Below are 14,690 nucleotides of genomic sequence, written 5' to 3' on the forward strand. Positions count from 1 at the left end.
GTGTACAAAACGACTTCAAATAGGTACCTTTTGTCCTGGTGTCTCCTGGACTTTGTATTCACCTACAAAACAGTCTGAGTTGCACATTCCATTTAATAAACTGTAGCTCCATACACAAGATGTGCAGCTGAATGCTCCCTTCCCTACACAGGCAAACAAAACAATAATATTACAACAAGGAAATGTCAGCTAACTTCCTTTAAAAATTATACTGACCACTGCTATGAAGCAAAAGGATTTTTGTCTGTCAAAAATCATGAGTGAGACATTCCACACAAAGAGGTTGGTGTTAGAGAATCTTGCACCTAGTCCTGGGACTTTATGTGCAAACAAAATTTATTTCTTGTGTGTTTTGATAGTCATGAAAAGATGATTTCAGAGTCAGTTGTACAGAGGATCTCTGATATTCAGGAAAATAAATTGGGTCAGAGCACTGGAGTAAAATTGTGGAGAACCTTCACCAAATGCTATCCTTCGCAAAATCCATACTTACCCTGTTAACTATTTTCAAACAACCATTAATTAAGAGATGTGTATGTTTGAACACAAAAATAAATTGTTTAAATGCATGAGAAAAAAACCATTATTCATAGGTACAGCCAGAGCACCATAAGCACCTTGTGTGTCAGAGACTTTTTTTTAAAGACAGAAGCTGCATGCAGTATTTCTGTGAAACACTGAGGTGATGGGTTTGTCTTAAGTGTCAAGATGCACCCATCCATTTCCTTGCACCTAGACATTTTCTGCCATTGTCTGAAAGGAAGAAAATGAAAATGCAAGGAATTGACATTAGCACAAGTTAAACCACTGAAATTAGAAACCTCTAATACAGAGGATTTCCTGTATTACTGTGAAATGCGTGGTTTTCCTTACTGCTCTTGACAAAAAGACACCATGCTCTTTGCTGATATATCAGTAATACAGATGCATTTCAGACTGGCTTGTGTATTATAATTCTCTCTTGGTAATGATGATAAAAATTCTATCTGATAGTATTTATGCCAAATAATGTAAAAAACAGAGGAGGTGGTCTGTAAATTAAAATGCCTTTCTTTTTTTTGATCACGAATCCAAACAAAAATATTTCTGCTACTTTTATAATGTTGTTATACAATTATGTTGTAAGAATTCTTGAATGTGGCTTCATTCTAAGTGTAATTTCCACATATATTATTATGTTACAATTAGCCATGTGTACTATCCAGTATATCCACTATCCAAAAATGGTTTGTGTGTTACAATGTGATATAGTCTTCTAAGCTGCAGCATGGAACCCATTAGCTATAATCTCATGTTGTTCAGGTAAAAAAGGACACCAAATGGGTCCATAAGGATTAATGTTTTTTCAGAAGTGGTTTAATTAGGAAAACTGAGAAACCAAAAACAGTGTCTCACAGAGCAAAATAGACAGTCTCTGAAAGTTAACATTGAGAAATACATAACTATATTAAAAGCAATATCACTGTGCTTTTGATTTCTGTTCGCCTTTCAACCTAAAGATACACTTTATAGGTCGTTACTCTTCCCATTGTAGGCTGTAAAGATGTGTAGTTGGAATTAAGTTCCTTGCCTTTCACAGAATAGCAGACAGTAGAACAGCTCAAAGAGGGAGGTATTTTTCAGTTATTCTTAATATTAATGTGAAAAATGGACTCCATCTCTGTAATCAGGTGAGCCCATTTTTTTAAGATGTGCATTTTTATGAGGTCTGGCTGATGGAAAATTCATTACTGTTGTCCATTTTTTTCCATTCAATGACTTGGCAACATGTTACTCAGCCCTAGCCCTCCCTATTAAGTGGCTGTCTTTCTGTTTGTGCTCTGTGCTGGAAGCAGTTCTGGATAAAGCTTGACAGGAATTAATATACTTGCTTTTGCCTCAATTATCAATGCAGTAGAAATAAATCAATGGAGCAGTGAGTGCAACAAGTCAACAAGAGCCAGGAAAAGCTCAGCAGTCCCTAGGAGAGGTCAGCATCACCTACTGTGGCTGAAGTGGTGGCCAGATTGGTAGCATTGTATGTGGTTAGTATCTTCGTGAAGTGTTCCCAGATCTTGGAGCCAAGATTCCAGGTGTTTTGATGACCCCTTTTTTTGCTCAAGGCAGAACATATACTTTTACCTTCACAAGTTAAACAGGAAGAGTGGCATCTCTCACAGACGTTGTTGTCCTTGTTTTCATAGTAGTACTGAGGACAAGAGCTAACACATTCGTTTGTGGAATGCAACAGGTAGAAATATGTGTTACAGGAAAGACAGTCTGTGGGTCGAGGCCCTATACACTCCTTACAGCTCTTGTGGCATCTCTCGCATGATCCAGTGGAATTTTGTGCGAAATACCTGAAATAGGTCAGATAGGCATAGCTTTGCATAAAGGCCAGCAGTGACAGGAAAACCAACATTTGTTGAATCCCTAGCTTTTACCATGATTACCTCAATTTATAAAAATTATACTAAAATGAACACAGGTATTTGTAAGTTCAGTGAAAATAGAATTAATTTCATTCCCTTTGGCCATTGGAATTCAGCTACAAAGCATAACTCTGTATAGTGTTTACAGCAAAAATTTCTTAAATATGAGTTGAATTGAGATATAAAGTATTGAAGTAGGGACGGTTTGTGTGAATTTGCTGAGATATGGTCATTAGAGTTTTCCAGTTTAATGGGATGGGCAGCCAGTGTGATCCATTGAACTCTAGTTTTAAATTAGATGGATCTGAAAGAGAAATCACAGGTTCACTTTCTAAATTTGAATTTCCCAAAAGCACACTGAATTCACATTTTGAACCTAAATGGATTAAAATTTCTCTCCAGAATTATGAGTGTTCAGTTCAAACTTGTTTTAATGGTTGTTTTTGTTATCACCCACTATAAGCATTTAGTCAATGCAAAAAAAAATATATAACCTTATCCAAACTTCACTTAACTTCACTTAACTTCACATTAAGTGGAGGCCACAGTGATGGTTGGAGGCTCTTCTGCCTGTGCTCAGGCTGACTGACATATAACTTAGTATACTTGTTCATACTGTTATGTATAGAGATAGCCAAGAGCATCAGCTGAGTGTGAGCATATCCACATCTAAGCACTTCCCATCTGGGCGCCAATTTTGGAGTTTTCTACTGTGGAGGGAGGTTTTCCATCCCTAATGTACTGTGAAAATACAAGAAATTTTCTCCTGAAACCAAAACTCAGTTCTATTTTACACTGATGTGGAATGCTGCAGTAATCTAATTTCTCAAAGCTCTCTCTGTGATGTAGATCTTAGCAAAAGGTCTTGGGCCTTACCCTGCTGGACATTGGGTTACACATCCTTTTCCTTGTCTGTACCAGCCCAATTTGCAGGAAAGGCACTGTGAGCTGTGTTTTCCAGTGCAAGTGTCACAGGTGCTGTGGCATGCAAAACATTGCCTCTCCGTGCTGTCAGCATAATATCCATCTGGGCATGTTTCAACACAGGTTCTGTCTGCAGAGACAACAATGCGAAGTAACACATCATATTTCAGTATTTGCTACTATAAAACATCTCATGCAGCTGTACTAGAGCAAACTGTATCAGCAGGAGGTGTTGATGGATAATGTATCAGAACAAGAAAATCCAGTATTGGGGTACAGTAATTATTTTTTTTATTCTTGTCATTTCGTTAATCCTCCTTTCTGTGTTTTATGCATATTAGAAAGTTAATCAGGACTGGCAAGTTTTTATCTTTCTGAAAAATAAAGTAGCATAATAATGAACAGCAGATGTGATTTCCTTAGAATAATCAAAAGTAGCAAAGCAAGTTTTTATCTGCATTGCTGTTTTCCCTAGATTTCACTCTGAGCATCAATCTAATTTCATTCTGTGTGGATGATGAATCTGATGATAGATTTGAGATTTAATGCTATTTGTTTACTGGCCTTTACCCTTGTCTGCGACTTCTACTTTATGTTATGGAATTAAATGTCTTTAATGCTGCAAAAACAGATAAGTCCCCCTTTTTTCAGTGAAATTTCAGTCGTTATAGAAGGAATCCTGAATGAGAAGTTAGTATTGTTGTAATTAGCTGCAAGTGCACACAGCTAATAAAGCAGTAAATTACAAGTTGTTTGTGCTCATTACATATTTGTCTTGATAATTTTGCTGCTTGGGTTGCAATTGGACAAAGGAAGATAGTTTCAGGTTTGGGTTTTTTTGCATTTTTATCTCAGTTTCAGTACGTTTATTTGCATTTGTCCATCAACTTTGCCAGTTATAATGGTGCAAAACAGCTGAATGTGTTGATAAAAAAGGTAGGTCTAATGCAAGGCCTCAGAAATATAGGAATGTAAAATCTGCATTAGAATTAGACTCAAAAAGCTTAGGTTCACTTCTAATTTACACTGTTTTTTAGATATTTCCTGCATTGAAGGATTATTTAATATTTTTTTCTCCCAATGGTTATCAAAATTCTTTTAGGAGAATATGTAGAGAAGAAATGTTTCAGTGTAGGGATTTTAAAACTTTTTCCTATTTGTTTCTGAGACTGTATAGTCTTAAACCTACTCTTTGCTCCAAAGTCAGGACAGTAATTTTGCACCTTGGCCACCCACTAGATGCTGATTTAGTGATCCCTTTTAATGGATGTTTAAGTATTCCTCTGTTAATCAGATTTCTGCAGGGATTAAACAAGCCAACATGAAAATGTGCACCTTTTATGGATACATTAACAGCAGCAACAACAACAACAACAGACCTAATGATAGCCCTCTTTTAAAGTCTTTGTAGAAAACAACAGGAAAAGTAAATACCAAGTAAATGAAACATATGAGGGTTTTTCATTCAGTCATGGTGTTTGTTGCTATTTAGAAATACTGCTATTTAGAAATTAGCTCCTGTGAGTCCCAAGCCCTGCCTCACGGAGTTTCCACATAGCCCTGCTGAAGAAATTATCTCTGCACAATTTAGCTACTCGTCACATCCTCCTTAGATTATTTAGATTGGTTGATGCAGTCCAAATGCTTTGGAAATGTGATGAAAACTTGTCTATTCCATGATTTCAGAATGAACTCTAGAGGCAGGAGAGAGACACTTACTGAGAAGGTATCGGTTATTTACACAGCTAAGACACTGATGTTCAGTGGGTCCTGAGCAGTGGAAGCATTTCTTGTGGCAAGATTTGCAGGTCTGAATTTCCTCAATGTAGTACTCAGTGGGAGAACAGTATCCAGATAACACACAGTGCCCATCATGGTTCAATATCCATCCATTTCTGCAAGTTAGGCAGACAGTGGAAGAACAAGTCTGGCATGTCCTGTTGCATGCTGAAAAGGACAAACAGGAATTTCACCATTTCTGGATTTGTCAGTGTTATTACTACTTTAATTTTTGAAGGAACACCTGTAATCTCAGGATGAAAACCTGAGGGAAGTAATTTTCAATATTATTCTAGTAGTTCCTTAGGTTTTCTTTTGCATCAGCACTGTTTTGGCAACAGTGAATGGAGTCTCCAGCAAGTCTCAGCAATTCTGCAGTCATCCTCAGCATTTTACCACAGTGATTGCCTGTAAAAATGTGTGTCCTGGCTACCTCCTTCTCTCCTTTCTTCAATTTTTGCTGTTCTACAATAAACCTAATTATTTTTCTGCTTTAGCTATCCTCTTCAACTCCAAGGCACCAGTAATGACATTAGCTGTCACATGCAGGCCCTTAGTGGGTGACCTTTAAACAGACCCACTTGTATCTGAATACTCTCCTGGAGAAAACAACACCTGCCAACCTTGGCAGTCTTTGGTGGCTTCTTCATAGTAACTCCCCTCAGGGCACTCTTCAAAACACATGCCATTGTAGAGGACAAACAAGCTGAAAGTGCATGCTGTGCAGTCATCAGAATCTGGCCCATTGCAGTCCTTGCAGTCGGCATGGCAGGGAAAGCAGTGCTTGTCTTCAGGGTAGAAGTGTGAAGGGCATTCCTGAACACACTTCCCCTCATGCAGGAAAAACTCGTCCATACACTCTACAGGGGACAGCAGAACATAGGTAAGCAAATAGGCAGCAAATTCTGACCTAGTGCGAGAGACGGTAAGTCCTAAGGAAACAGTAAATTCTGGACTGTCTGTCATTACAGAAGTCATCAAAACACCTTGAGAAGGTAGAACTTCCTTTTTCAAATCTTTCCCCTCCAAAAGACCTACCTTGGCCCAACCCTCAAATGGTGTCTTCTGTGTTACAGCAAGAAACTGTGAGAAAAAGTCACTTGCTTACCTTAATATTGATAATAAATGGCTTGATATTAACCTAGCCATTTGACATTAAAATATAGATGGCCTTTTTTCTGCCATTTTTCTGCATTATTAACTTCCTGCAAAATCAAGAATGTACATATCTGAAGTTTTGTGTAGTTTATTACTGAAATATGAGTTTAGTTAGAATATATTGGCCTAAATGTCTGTTCTTGCCTAGAACTGTGAATAAGTTGCTATTTTATTACGAGTATTAGGTTTAATATATTTGTTTACAGTTTGGTTGGTTGATTGTTGTTTTTTTTTGTTTTTTTATTTCGTTCATGTGTATGTTTCCAGAATGGCTCACTCAATATTAACCACCTTTAATATCTGGGGGAGGTATTTTTTTTTTGGGGGGGGGGGAAGGGCATTTATTAGGATTTCCTAATATCTTTCTTTATAGGGATTTCTTTCTCTAACAGGAGTGGTCATTTCCAAAAATCGTAAAGAGTTGTGAAGTTCAACTAAGCTAGAAAAGAAACATTCTGTGTTTCACATTGGTGCACAAGTTTTTAAGGTTGGGTACACTAGATCAAAAATAAAATAAAGCCAGCAGGAATTTCTGAAGAACCACAGAACCAGGCAAAGCAATGTGAAATCTTTACAGAGTAATCATTAGTCTCACCAAAATCTATTTTAGGGATTAACAATAATATCAATGATATGCACATCACTTTTTTCTTTCTTTTTTTTTTTTTTTACATTACTGAATTCGGACTTGGTTTTCTGTCAGTCCAGACAGACCCAGGTGGACTTTATTCTACAGAAGAGCAGTTCTCTGTAATACCTGTGCATATTTCATCGTGAATACATTCCTGACACATTTCAGGGCAATGTTTACAGATTCCTTCAGAGGCAAAATGCTTCTCTGAACAAGTAGATTTACATTCCCAGTGCTCCAGAAGCAAAGGACTTTTACAGGACAGGCATTGGGTTGCACTTCCCATGCATGTCTTACAGGATCCACTGCATTCCTTGCAAGTCTCTGAATCATTAAAATATCCCCTATGGAATGAAAAAAACAGAAAGCAAACTGCTGGTTACTTCAGGCTATGAGAATTACAACTTTAAATGAGATGCTCTGAGCATACACACTTCACTACATCAAACATGTTTCTCATACAATTTTTTGCCCATCTTCCTCTTAACATCTCCTTTGTCTGAAAGTAGAAAATGTACGTGGTTAGTGCTATTTGAAGGGCTTTCCTTTCTTTTTGTACCTGCTGTCTAAGTTATTTTGTACTTTTTTGTCTTTATTTTCCCCTTACGTAAGGTAGATATATAACATTTGGGAAAACATGCAGTCTCTAGTCTTGTGCAGCTGACCTGCAATATTGATATGAAGAAAAGAAAGAGAATGGTAACCTCAGTGGCTCTGGAGAGGAGAAGGAGAAGACACAACTCTGTAAATGTGAAAGCTAGAAAGAATGAGGGCAGAGATCGAAAAAACCCCCAAACCCCAGGATATTTAAATAATACCTTGCCTTACTGAGAGCAGGCTAGAAATGGCAAAGAGGAAGAACATTTTGCTGATTTCTGTGGTGTGAGAGAAAACGTGGACAGCCACAGCTGGGAGTACTAGTCATAAATATAGAAAAAAATCTGCACCTCTGTTTCAGGTGAAGATGCATACAAGAGATGCTGAATTAAATCTGTCTACACTCTCAAAACTAAATTGTTACAAGGTTAAAGGAAAAGTCAACATTTTGACATGATTGCTAATCCATGGAGCCATTGATGAAAACTGAAGAAGAAGTTGAGATAGAAAGTACTCCCAGAATATATACTTTACACTAGCAAAATTGGTTACTCCTTATAGAGGGGTGCCTCTTCCCTTGGACATGATCTTTCCAAAGAAACTCTGGGGAGATGCATTAGGAGCAAGGTTAGAGAAAAGGTAGGAGGAGCCATGCCTGCCACTATTCTCATTTTTTTTTATCCTCCAACTTTTGTCAAGGTCCTGCAACTACTTGTCACAGTCCTGTCACCTTTTCTTGTTCCAATGTTGAGTACTCGGTTTGCCCAGTCTTTCAAAATTCCTGTCAGAAAATAATTGTGCAGTCAGTCAAACATTTTTATCCCTTAAAAACATGTCCCAAAACCCAAGACAACTCTCTTAATAGTCTCATTTTTCGCTCCAGTGGAGAGTAGTTGTGTCCCAAGAACTTTACCTCAGAATCTGAAACTGGAGTTTAAACCCTGTGAATTTTGCTCAGTGATGGGAAATCATTCTTTACAGTCTTGAATTTGGGGAAAAAAGGGAGATAAGAACATCTGTAATGAAAAGTGCTATATAAAAATTTTAATTCTGTTATACTGATTTTGAGTAGGGTACCTGGGAAATTAGTACTGACAAGAGACATATTAATGCCAAAACACAATTAATGGTTTTCTGCCTCAGTTTCTAATATTAAAAGTTGTTTCTGGACTTGAGCAGGCTTTACTGCAATTACTTTGCACTCAGTGTGACATTTCACGAAGAAAACCTGTTCCACTGACTCTCATTGACTTCTTTGACAAAATTACCAGGAAGGCAGTGGCAGAGAGATTGCAAGAAAAGCAGGAGCTTCACATTTTTCAGAAGAAAAAAGGTTAACCAAGCAAGTATTATTTTTTTCTGCACAGCATTGGTTTTATGTATCTATACATAAGATGGATGCTGATGAAAAAAACATAGAAAAGGGAGAACCTTATCTACTCATGTGCCTGATCTAATATCCATTGCAGTCAAACGGGAATCTTTTTAAATTCCACACATAAAAATACATAAAAATAAACACTGACCCACAGAGAGAAACACACTTCATTAATCACTGTATTTACATATCTGGACTCTAATACACTCACTACCTGGGTTTATATCTCTGCTCTGTACTACTTGGAGGAAGGAACAAACTGGAGAATGTCTAGAACCCTTATTATCATTTGCCATGAAGTACCATGTTTCTATTAAAGTCATTGAGAGCTGTTCCATCTTTCATAGGATTTAATGTCTTACCTTCGCTTTTGATTTTTTTACTTTTCCTCTAACCAAAAGAAAATACTGTTTATTCAGGCAGTCTGAAAACTACATTTACCTTAGTTTCTGGTAGTTTACATTATTTAAGATCTTCCTTGAAAGTTTAATAATGGATCTGAACTTCTAAAGAGAAAGAGCACAGAGGAAAAATCAGGATGATGTAAGAGGGGTTACTTACTCAGGGCACTCCTGTAAACATCTGCCTTTGTGGAGGAAGGGCAGCTGGTTCTGTTCAGCCTGACACTTCTGACAGTGCCACTGGTCAGAGCACACCTCACAGTCATCCCCACACATCTCGCACTTTCCACTTGCAATGTTGCCAAAATATTTTGGAGGGCACAGAGAAACACAGGTGTCATGGATAAGAAATTTTCCTGGCAGAAGAGCAACCCAGGGGGATAAAGGCATCAATTAGAAATATATATAAAAGATTTCTGCCTTGGATGGCTACAAAAAAAAGCTTTCAACTTATCAAAATTCAACTTTGGTTCTTAAAAGCATGAATAAAACATACTTTCTTCAAGACATTTCCCAAAATATTTTGCTCAGACTTCACTGACATTGACAGTTACAAGGAATCATCAGGATTATCTAGTATGTTTTGCTGAAGAAATCCCTATTCAGTAATTCCTGCATCATATCTACAAATTTTAATTAAAAGGAAAGAAAAGGAACACCATCAACATTTTAACCCATATTGCAAAGGACATGCCCTGTTGCCTGAATTCAACTGTTGATTGTCTGATTGCCCTTGAAGCTGTAAAGGGACTTTGTAGTGACCACTGACAAAAACATCCTCTGGAAGCATATAGGATATGAAATATTATAGTCACTTATCCAAGGAAGCTGAAATGTTACCTTCTGGACATGAAGTACACACATCAGCAGATTTCTCACAGGTCATACACGAAGAGTCACAGGACAGCAATTTTCTATTTCCATCTGGGATGAAAGGGAAAAAAGTTCCTTTTTTTACCACCTGGTTTTCTTAATTTCTCCTCCCTTTAGAAGGGATGCTAAGTATGGGTTTTCCTAAGGAGCTTTGAAAATGCACCTCTGTGAATTTTTGGAATTCATGAAGCTGAAGAACTTAATGATTGTGCTTTGACTCCTCTCTCATAAATGGTAAGTTATGAATTGTATTAAAGGAAAATATGAACCTTGTCCTCATGTTAACTAAGGCAGTGTTCTGGACTGCTCATCACAAATGAGAACTATAATGATGTTATTAATTTTATAATTATCCCAATAATCTTGATTTCAGTGTAGTTCTCCAAACCCAAATACAGATATGTTCTACTAATAGGTTAGTATAAGAGTAAGATCTAAAAAGTATGTACGTTTGGGGACCTGTTTTAATGAGGCATTTCATTGACATTTTGAACAAAATTGTTGCAGAACACCATTACCCTGTAACCTAAAAGTTCTGAGTCAGAAGGAGACAGAAACCATGTAATCATAGAATATGTTGCTTTGGAAGGGACCATCAGTATTGTTAAAGTCCAAGTCCTGGCCCTGTGCAGAACACCTCATAAGCTGAGAGCATTGTCCAAATGTTCTTGAACTTTTGTCAGGCTTGGTGCTGTGTCCATTTCCCTGGAAAGCATGTTCCAGTACTCAGTCATCCCCTAGGTGAAAAATCTTTCCTGGTGTTGAGTGTTAAGCTCCCCTGACTAAGCTTCATGCCTTTTTCTTGAGTGTTGTGACTGATTACAAGAGTGAAGAGATCCGTATCTGCTGCTCCACTTCTCCTTGTGAGAATGATGAAAACCACAATGAAGTCTCCTCTACTGTAAGCTGAGCAAACCCAGTCTCTTCTTGTAAAGCTTCCCATCCAGACCCTTCACCATCCTCATGGCCCACCTTTTGATGTTCTTTAATAGCTTATTGTCTTTCCTATATTGTGCTGCCCAAATCTGCACACAGTCCTCAAACTGAGCCTGTATCAGTGTGGAGAAGAGCAGGACAATCTCCTCTTTGACCGGTTGTCAGTGCTATGCTTCAAGTATCCCAGCACACACTTGTCTCTCCCGACTGCCAGGGCACACTGTTCTCTCACATTCAACTTGCCATCGACCGGAGCACCCAGGTCCCTTTCCACAGCACTTCTCTTCAGCCTCTTGCTCCTTAGTCTGTACAAGAAACTAGGGCTGCACTGTCCCAAGGTGCAGAATGCAACACTTGCCCAAATTAAAATTCATACAGTTGATGATTGGCCATCTCCCTAATTTATCAAGGGTTGAGAAAAACACTAACTAGTTCTCCCCAAAGGTACTACTGCCTGCTGTTTCCCTCCAAAATGGAGCCTAATGAGTGTCAAATGAAATTCCTATGACTGTGGAAAAGCAAACTTTGATTGCACTTTGCAGAACCATCAGTTATAAAATGACAAAGACATTGGAGCATCATACCTAACTGAAGAAAGTCTGCTGTGCAATGTGCCCATGTACCTGACATGCAGCTTTGTATTTTGATACGAGCAAATTACAATGGCTAAATATAAGTCTAATGAAAAAATAATTATGGACCAACAGACAATACACAGAAGCCTTGTGATTTTTGCTGAAAATAGAGAATAAAGACAAAGCCAAAAGTTACTTGCAGGTTGAGCTATGTACCTCATTTAGCACACCCAACTCATCCTGCCAGTTAAATATATCTGATTTCTGTAGGTTGATTGATGACAGTAATGATTAGCCAAATGCAGCATATCACTAAATTCTTTTGTTCTGCCTGTTTTGGCAAGATAGTTTAGAATACTGAAATTTTGAATGAAAACCATGGAAGCAAATGATTCAGGTATAAAAACAAGGGAAGAAAGCAGGAAACATACATAATGCCCTCTCCCACAAGGAGAAATTATGGGCATTATACCAAGCAGGTGCAAATTGTGTATATGCATATCATACCACAGAAGAAGACAGAATAATAACAAAAATATGAATAAGACCATATGAATGAGAGAAGTTAGGTCCATGCAGTGTGACTGGGGATGGTCCACAACAGTGTATAATAACCACATCAGTTAGCTGAGAAGCATCAAAAACTCATTTAAGTAAAAAAGAGTCTCTATGTAATGATCCATGGAGAGCACAGCAGATCACAACCTGGGGGTTTAACAGTGGGCTGTTCAGCAAGAACATGGTTAGTCAGTCTTTGGCAGTATTCACTACTTGTGAATACTACTTGTACAGGATAATGAAGGCCTGTGGTGTTGTTACTCTTCCTGGCAACTGGCACAATATAAATTTTCTCCAGATATAGCAGTATCTTTAAAAGCAAAGTGAGAGAATCTTACACCAATCAGTAACAAGGGGATGAATGACTGGAGCCACTCAAGCTCCACCTAACACAGAGAAATAGTGCAAAAATAGGTTGACAATGGGGGAAAAGGTAGAAAAGAGCCCAGCATAACTGCTGGGGTCAGTCAATGGGCTGAACCTGTCTTCTCCCCCACAAGGACATCTGTTGGGTCACAATCATGTCCTCTGCAGGCAGAACATTTGACTGGCAATTAGAGTTTGTCTGTGTGTTACTTTGAGTACATTTTTCCAGTCAGACGCTACCACTGACAGCCTTTGAACCTTAAGTGATTTTACACTAATACAGAGTGTTGCTCCATAAACTGTCAGTGTGTCGCTGGCAGTGGGTAACACACTCTAGTAAAGAGGAAGATCTGCTGGGGGTCTGCATTGCTGGTTTCCCTGACTGAGTCAGTGGAAGCACCCTCGGATCCAGCGGGACTGCTCAGTGAAGGGTCCCCCCGATGGGACACTGACAGAGGGCACAAGGGTCTCGGCTTTCCTGAGATGCTGAAAACAAATCAAACACTAAGGGTCCTCCCACACTTGCTGACACTTTTTCCACTCTTGCTGACATAATTATGGCTCTTTCTCCCCTGATGAATACCTTTTATTCTGTATTTCAGGTTGCAATATGTTCTGCTAAAAGGACTCTACTGTCTATAATTGAAATATAATTCCCTCTGTACCACTGAGTACAGAGGGAAGTTTTGAGTCTTTTTTAAGGTATGTAGCACATAAGCATTTTGACTTCTGTTATGCAAATAATCCTCAAATAGGTAATTGCTAACTTTTTTGAGATTCACTGTCAAAGGGTTTTTTGGAGAAACTACTTCTTAGCCTCATATTTTTCGTTGCTCTTCAGTATTTAATGAAATATTAAAAAGTGTCCTTAATGTCAACTGTAAGAATATAAGAAATATCCCAGAATAGTTGGCTGTTATAAGGTTTTCTATTATCCTAAGTTTATTTTTGCAGAGCTTCTCTCTTTTGCTATTTTTGAGAGAAGATCAGATGAAGTTAAGTAGCGAAGTTGTTAAATATTGGTGATGAATATTTAAAGCAGCTCATTTTTTCTAAATGTTTGGAGCCTTACCGTGCAAAATAAAGATTTTTTTAGAACTAGTTTTTATTTCTGTTTCCCTTTTGCTGTATGTCCTGTTTTTTGTAATAGTTACTAGTTGCCACCAGAGGGGAATGTGCACAAGCAATTAGGATTCCGCTGACAACAGAAACATTTAGCTTCCAGTCAAACGTAAGTATTTGAATTTCCCAATTTAAGTATTGACAGAAGAAATTTGTAAAAATTATTTTTTAAAAAAATATTCTGGATAGATGAAATGAGTCTTTCTTGTGACTGTGGCTTTCATTTACTAAAAAAGCTGAAATACAGCACACATTTACAGTATTATGATCTTCTTAAATGAAAGGTTTCTTCACTTTAAATGTAAGATCCTTCCAAAGAATAACTTTATAAAGCTGAAGAAATGGTCATGCAACATGTACTTCCTTGGTCTTTGGGCTGACTGCAAATGGAAAGCTTGAAAATTACTGGGTTTAAGCTCTTGGGTTATACTTTCATTTTCCTTAAAGAACTTAAACATTCAACAAAATGAATGATCTTTGGAGACCTACTGGGTTGTTTTTATCCTTAAATGTATATACTTTTTTTTTTCTCTTTTATTTTTCTTAAATCAATAACCATTTTTTATTTTCAAAAGCTAAAGCTCTCTATTTAAACTTGGGTCAGAATATGAGTCAAGATCATCTTTGTTCTTGTGTTTTTGTCAGAATGAGTAACATCTTTGGCTCAGGTAAGTCTCTCTTATTCTTATATAGAATTTGAAAAACTGAATCTCATTATTTCTTGAGCTAAATTTTACTGCAGCTTTGAAGCTGCCTCAGTGCTTTTGTCCATTCAGACTATTCAAAGGATTATAAAACTGAAAGGGTGGAGAAAAACGGATAAATTTTTATTCCTATTCACTTTTCTCCTTTGGGATTCTGCATCATGAGTGAGACAATGGCAGATTTTCTTGAAACATATAACTGTAGGATGTGTACTGTGACCCCAAAATGAATTAAGGAAAAAAAGAGTGAAATATTATTTCCAATTTACACAGAATG

The 14,690-nt window shown here is 37.6% G+C and overlaps 1 protein-coding gene across 1 annotated transcript in view; it reads right to left on the minus strand.

Moving 5' to 3' along the window:
• The window catches only part of PCSK5 (proprotein convertase subtilisin/kexin type 5), a 228,590-nt gene that overhangs the window by 3,123 nt on the left and 210,777 nt on the right, over positions 1 to 14,690 (minus strand). Inside the window, exons 28-35 of the mRNA XM_088054567.1 lie at positions 10,120 to 10,203; positions 9,440 to 9,635; positions 7,030 to 7,247; positions 5,738 to 5,974; positions 5,055 to 5,282; positions 3,288 to 3,465; positions 2,122 to 2,339; positions 28 to 143 (exon numbers count right to left, since the gene is read on the minus strand). Of these exons, the coding sequence (XP_087910693.1) occupies positions 28 to 143; positions 2,122 to 2,339; positions 3,288 to 3,465; positions 5,055 to 5,282; positions 5,738 to 5,974; positions 7,030 to 7,247; positions 9,440 to 9,635; positions 10,120 to 10,203 (1,475 nt within the window). The remainder of the gene's footprint in view (positions 1 to 27; positions 144 to 2,121; positions 2,340 to 3,287; positions 3,466 to 5,054; positions 5,283 to 5,737; positions 5,975 to 7,029; positions 7,248 to 9,439; positions 9,636 to 10,119; positions 10,204 to 14,690) is intronic.

This window comes from Pseudopodoces humilis, chromosome 4 (genome assembly GCF_049639895.1).
Source record: "Pseudopodoces humilis isolate 2021_Gansu_Grassland_sample_001 chromosome 4, ASM4963989v1, whole genome shotgun sequence".
Taxonomy (NCBI): domain Eukaryota; kingdom Metazoa; phylum Chordata; class Aves; order Passeriformes; family Paridae; genus Pseudopodoces; species Pseudopodoces humilis.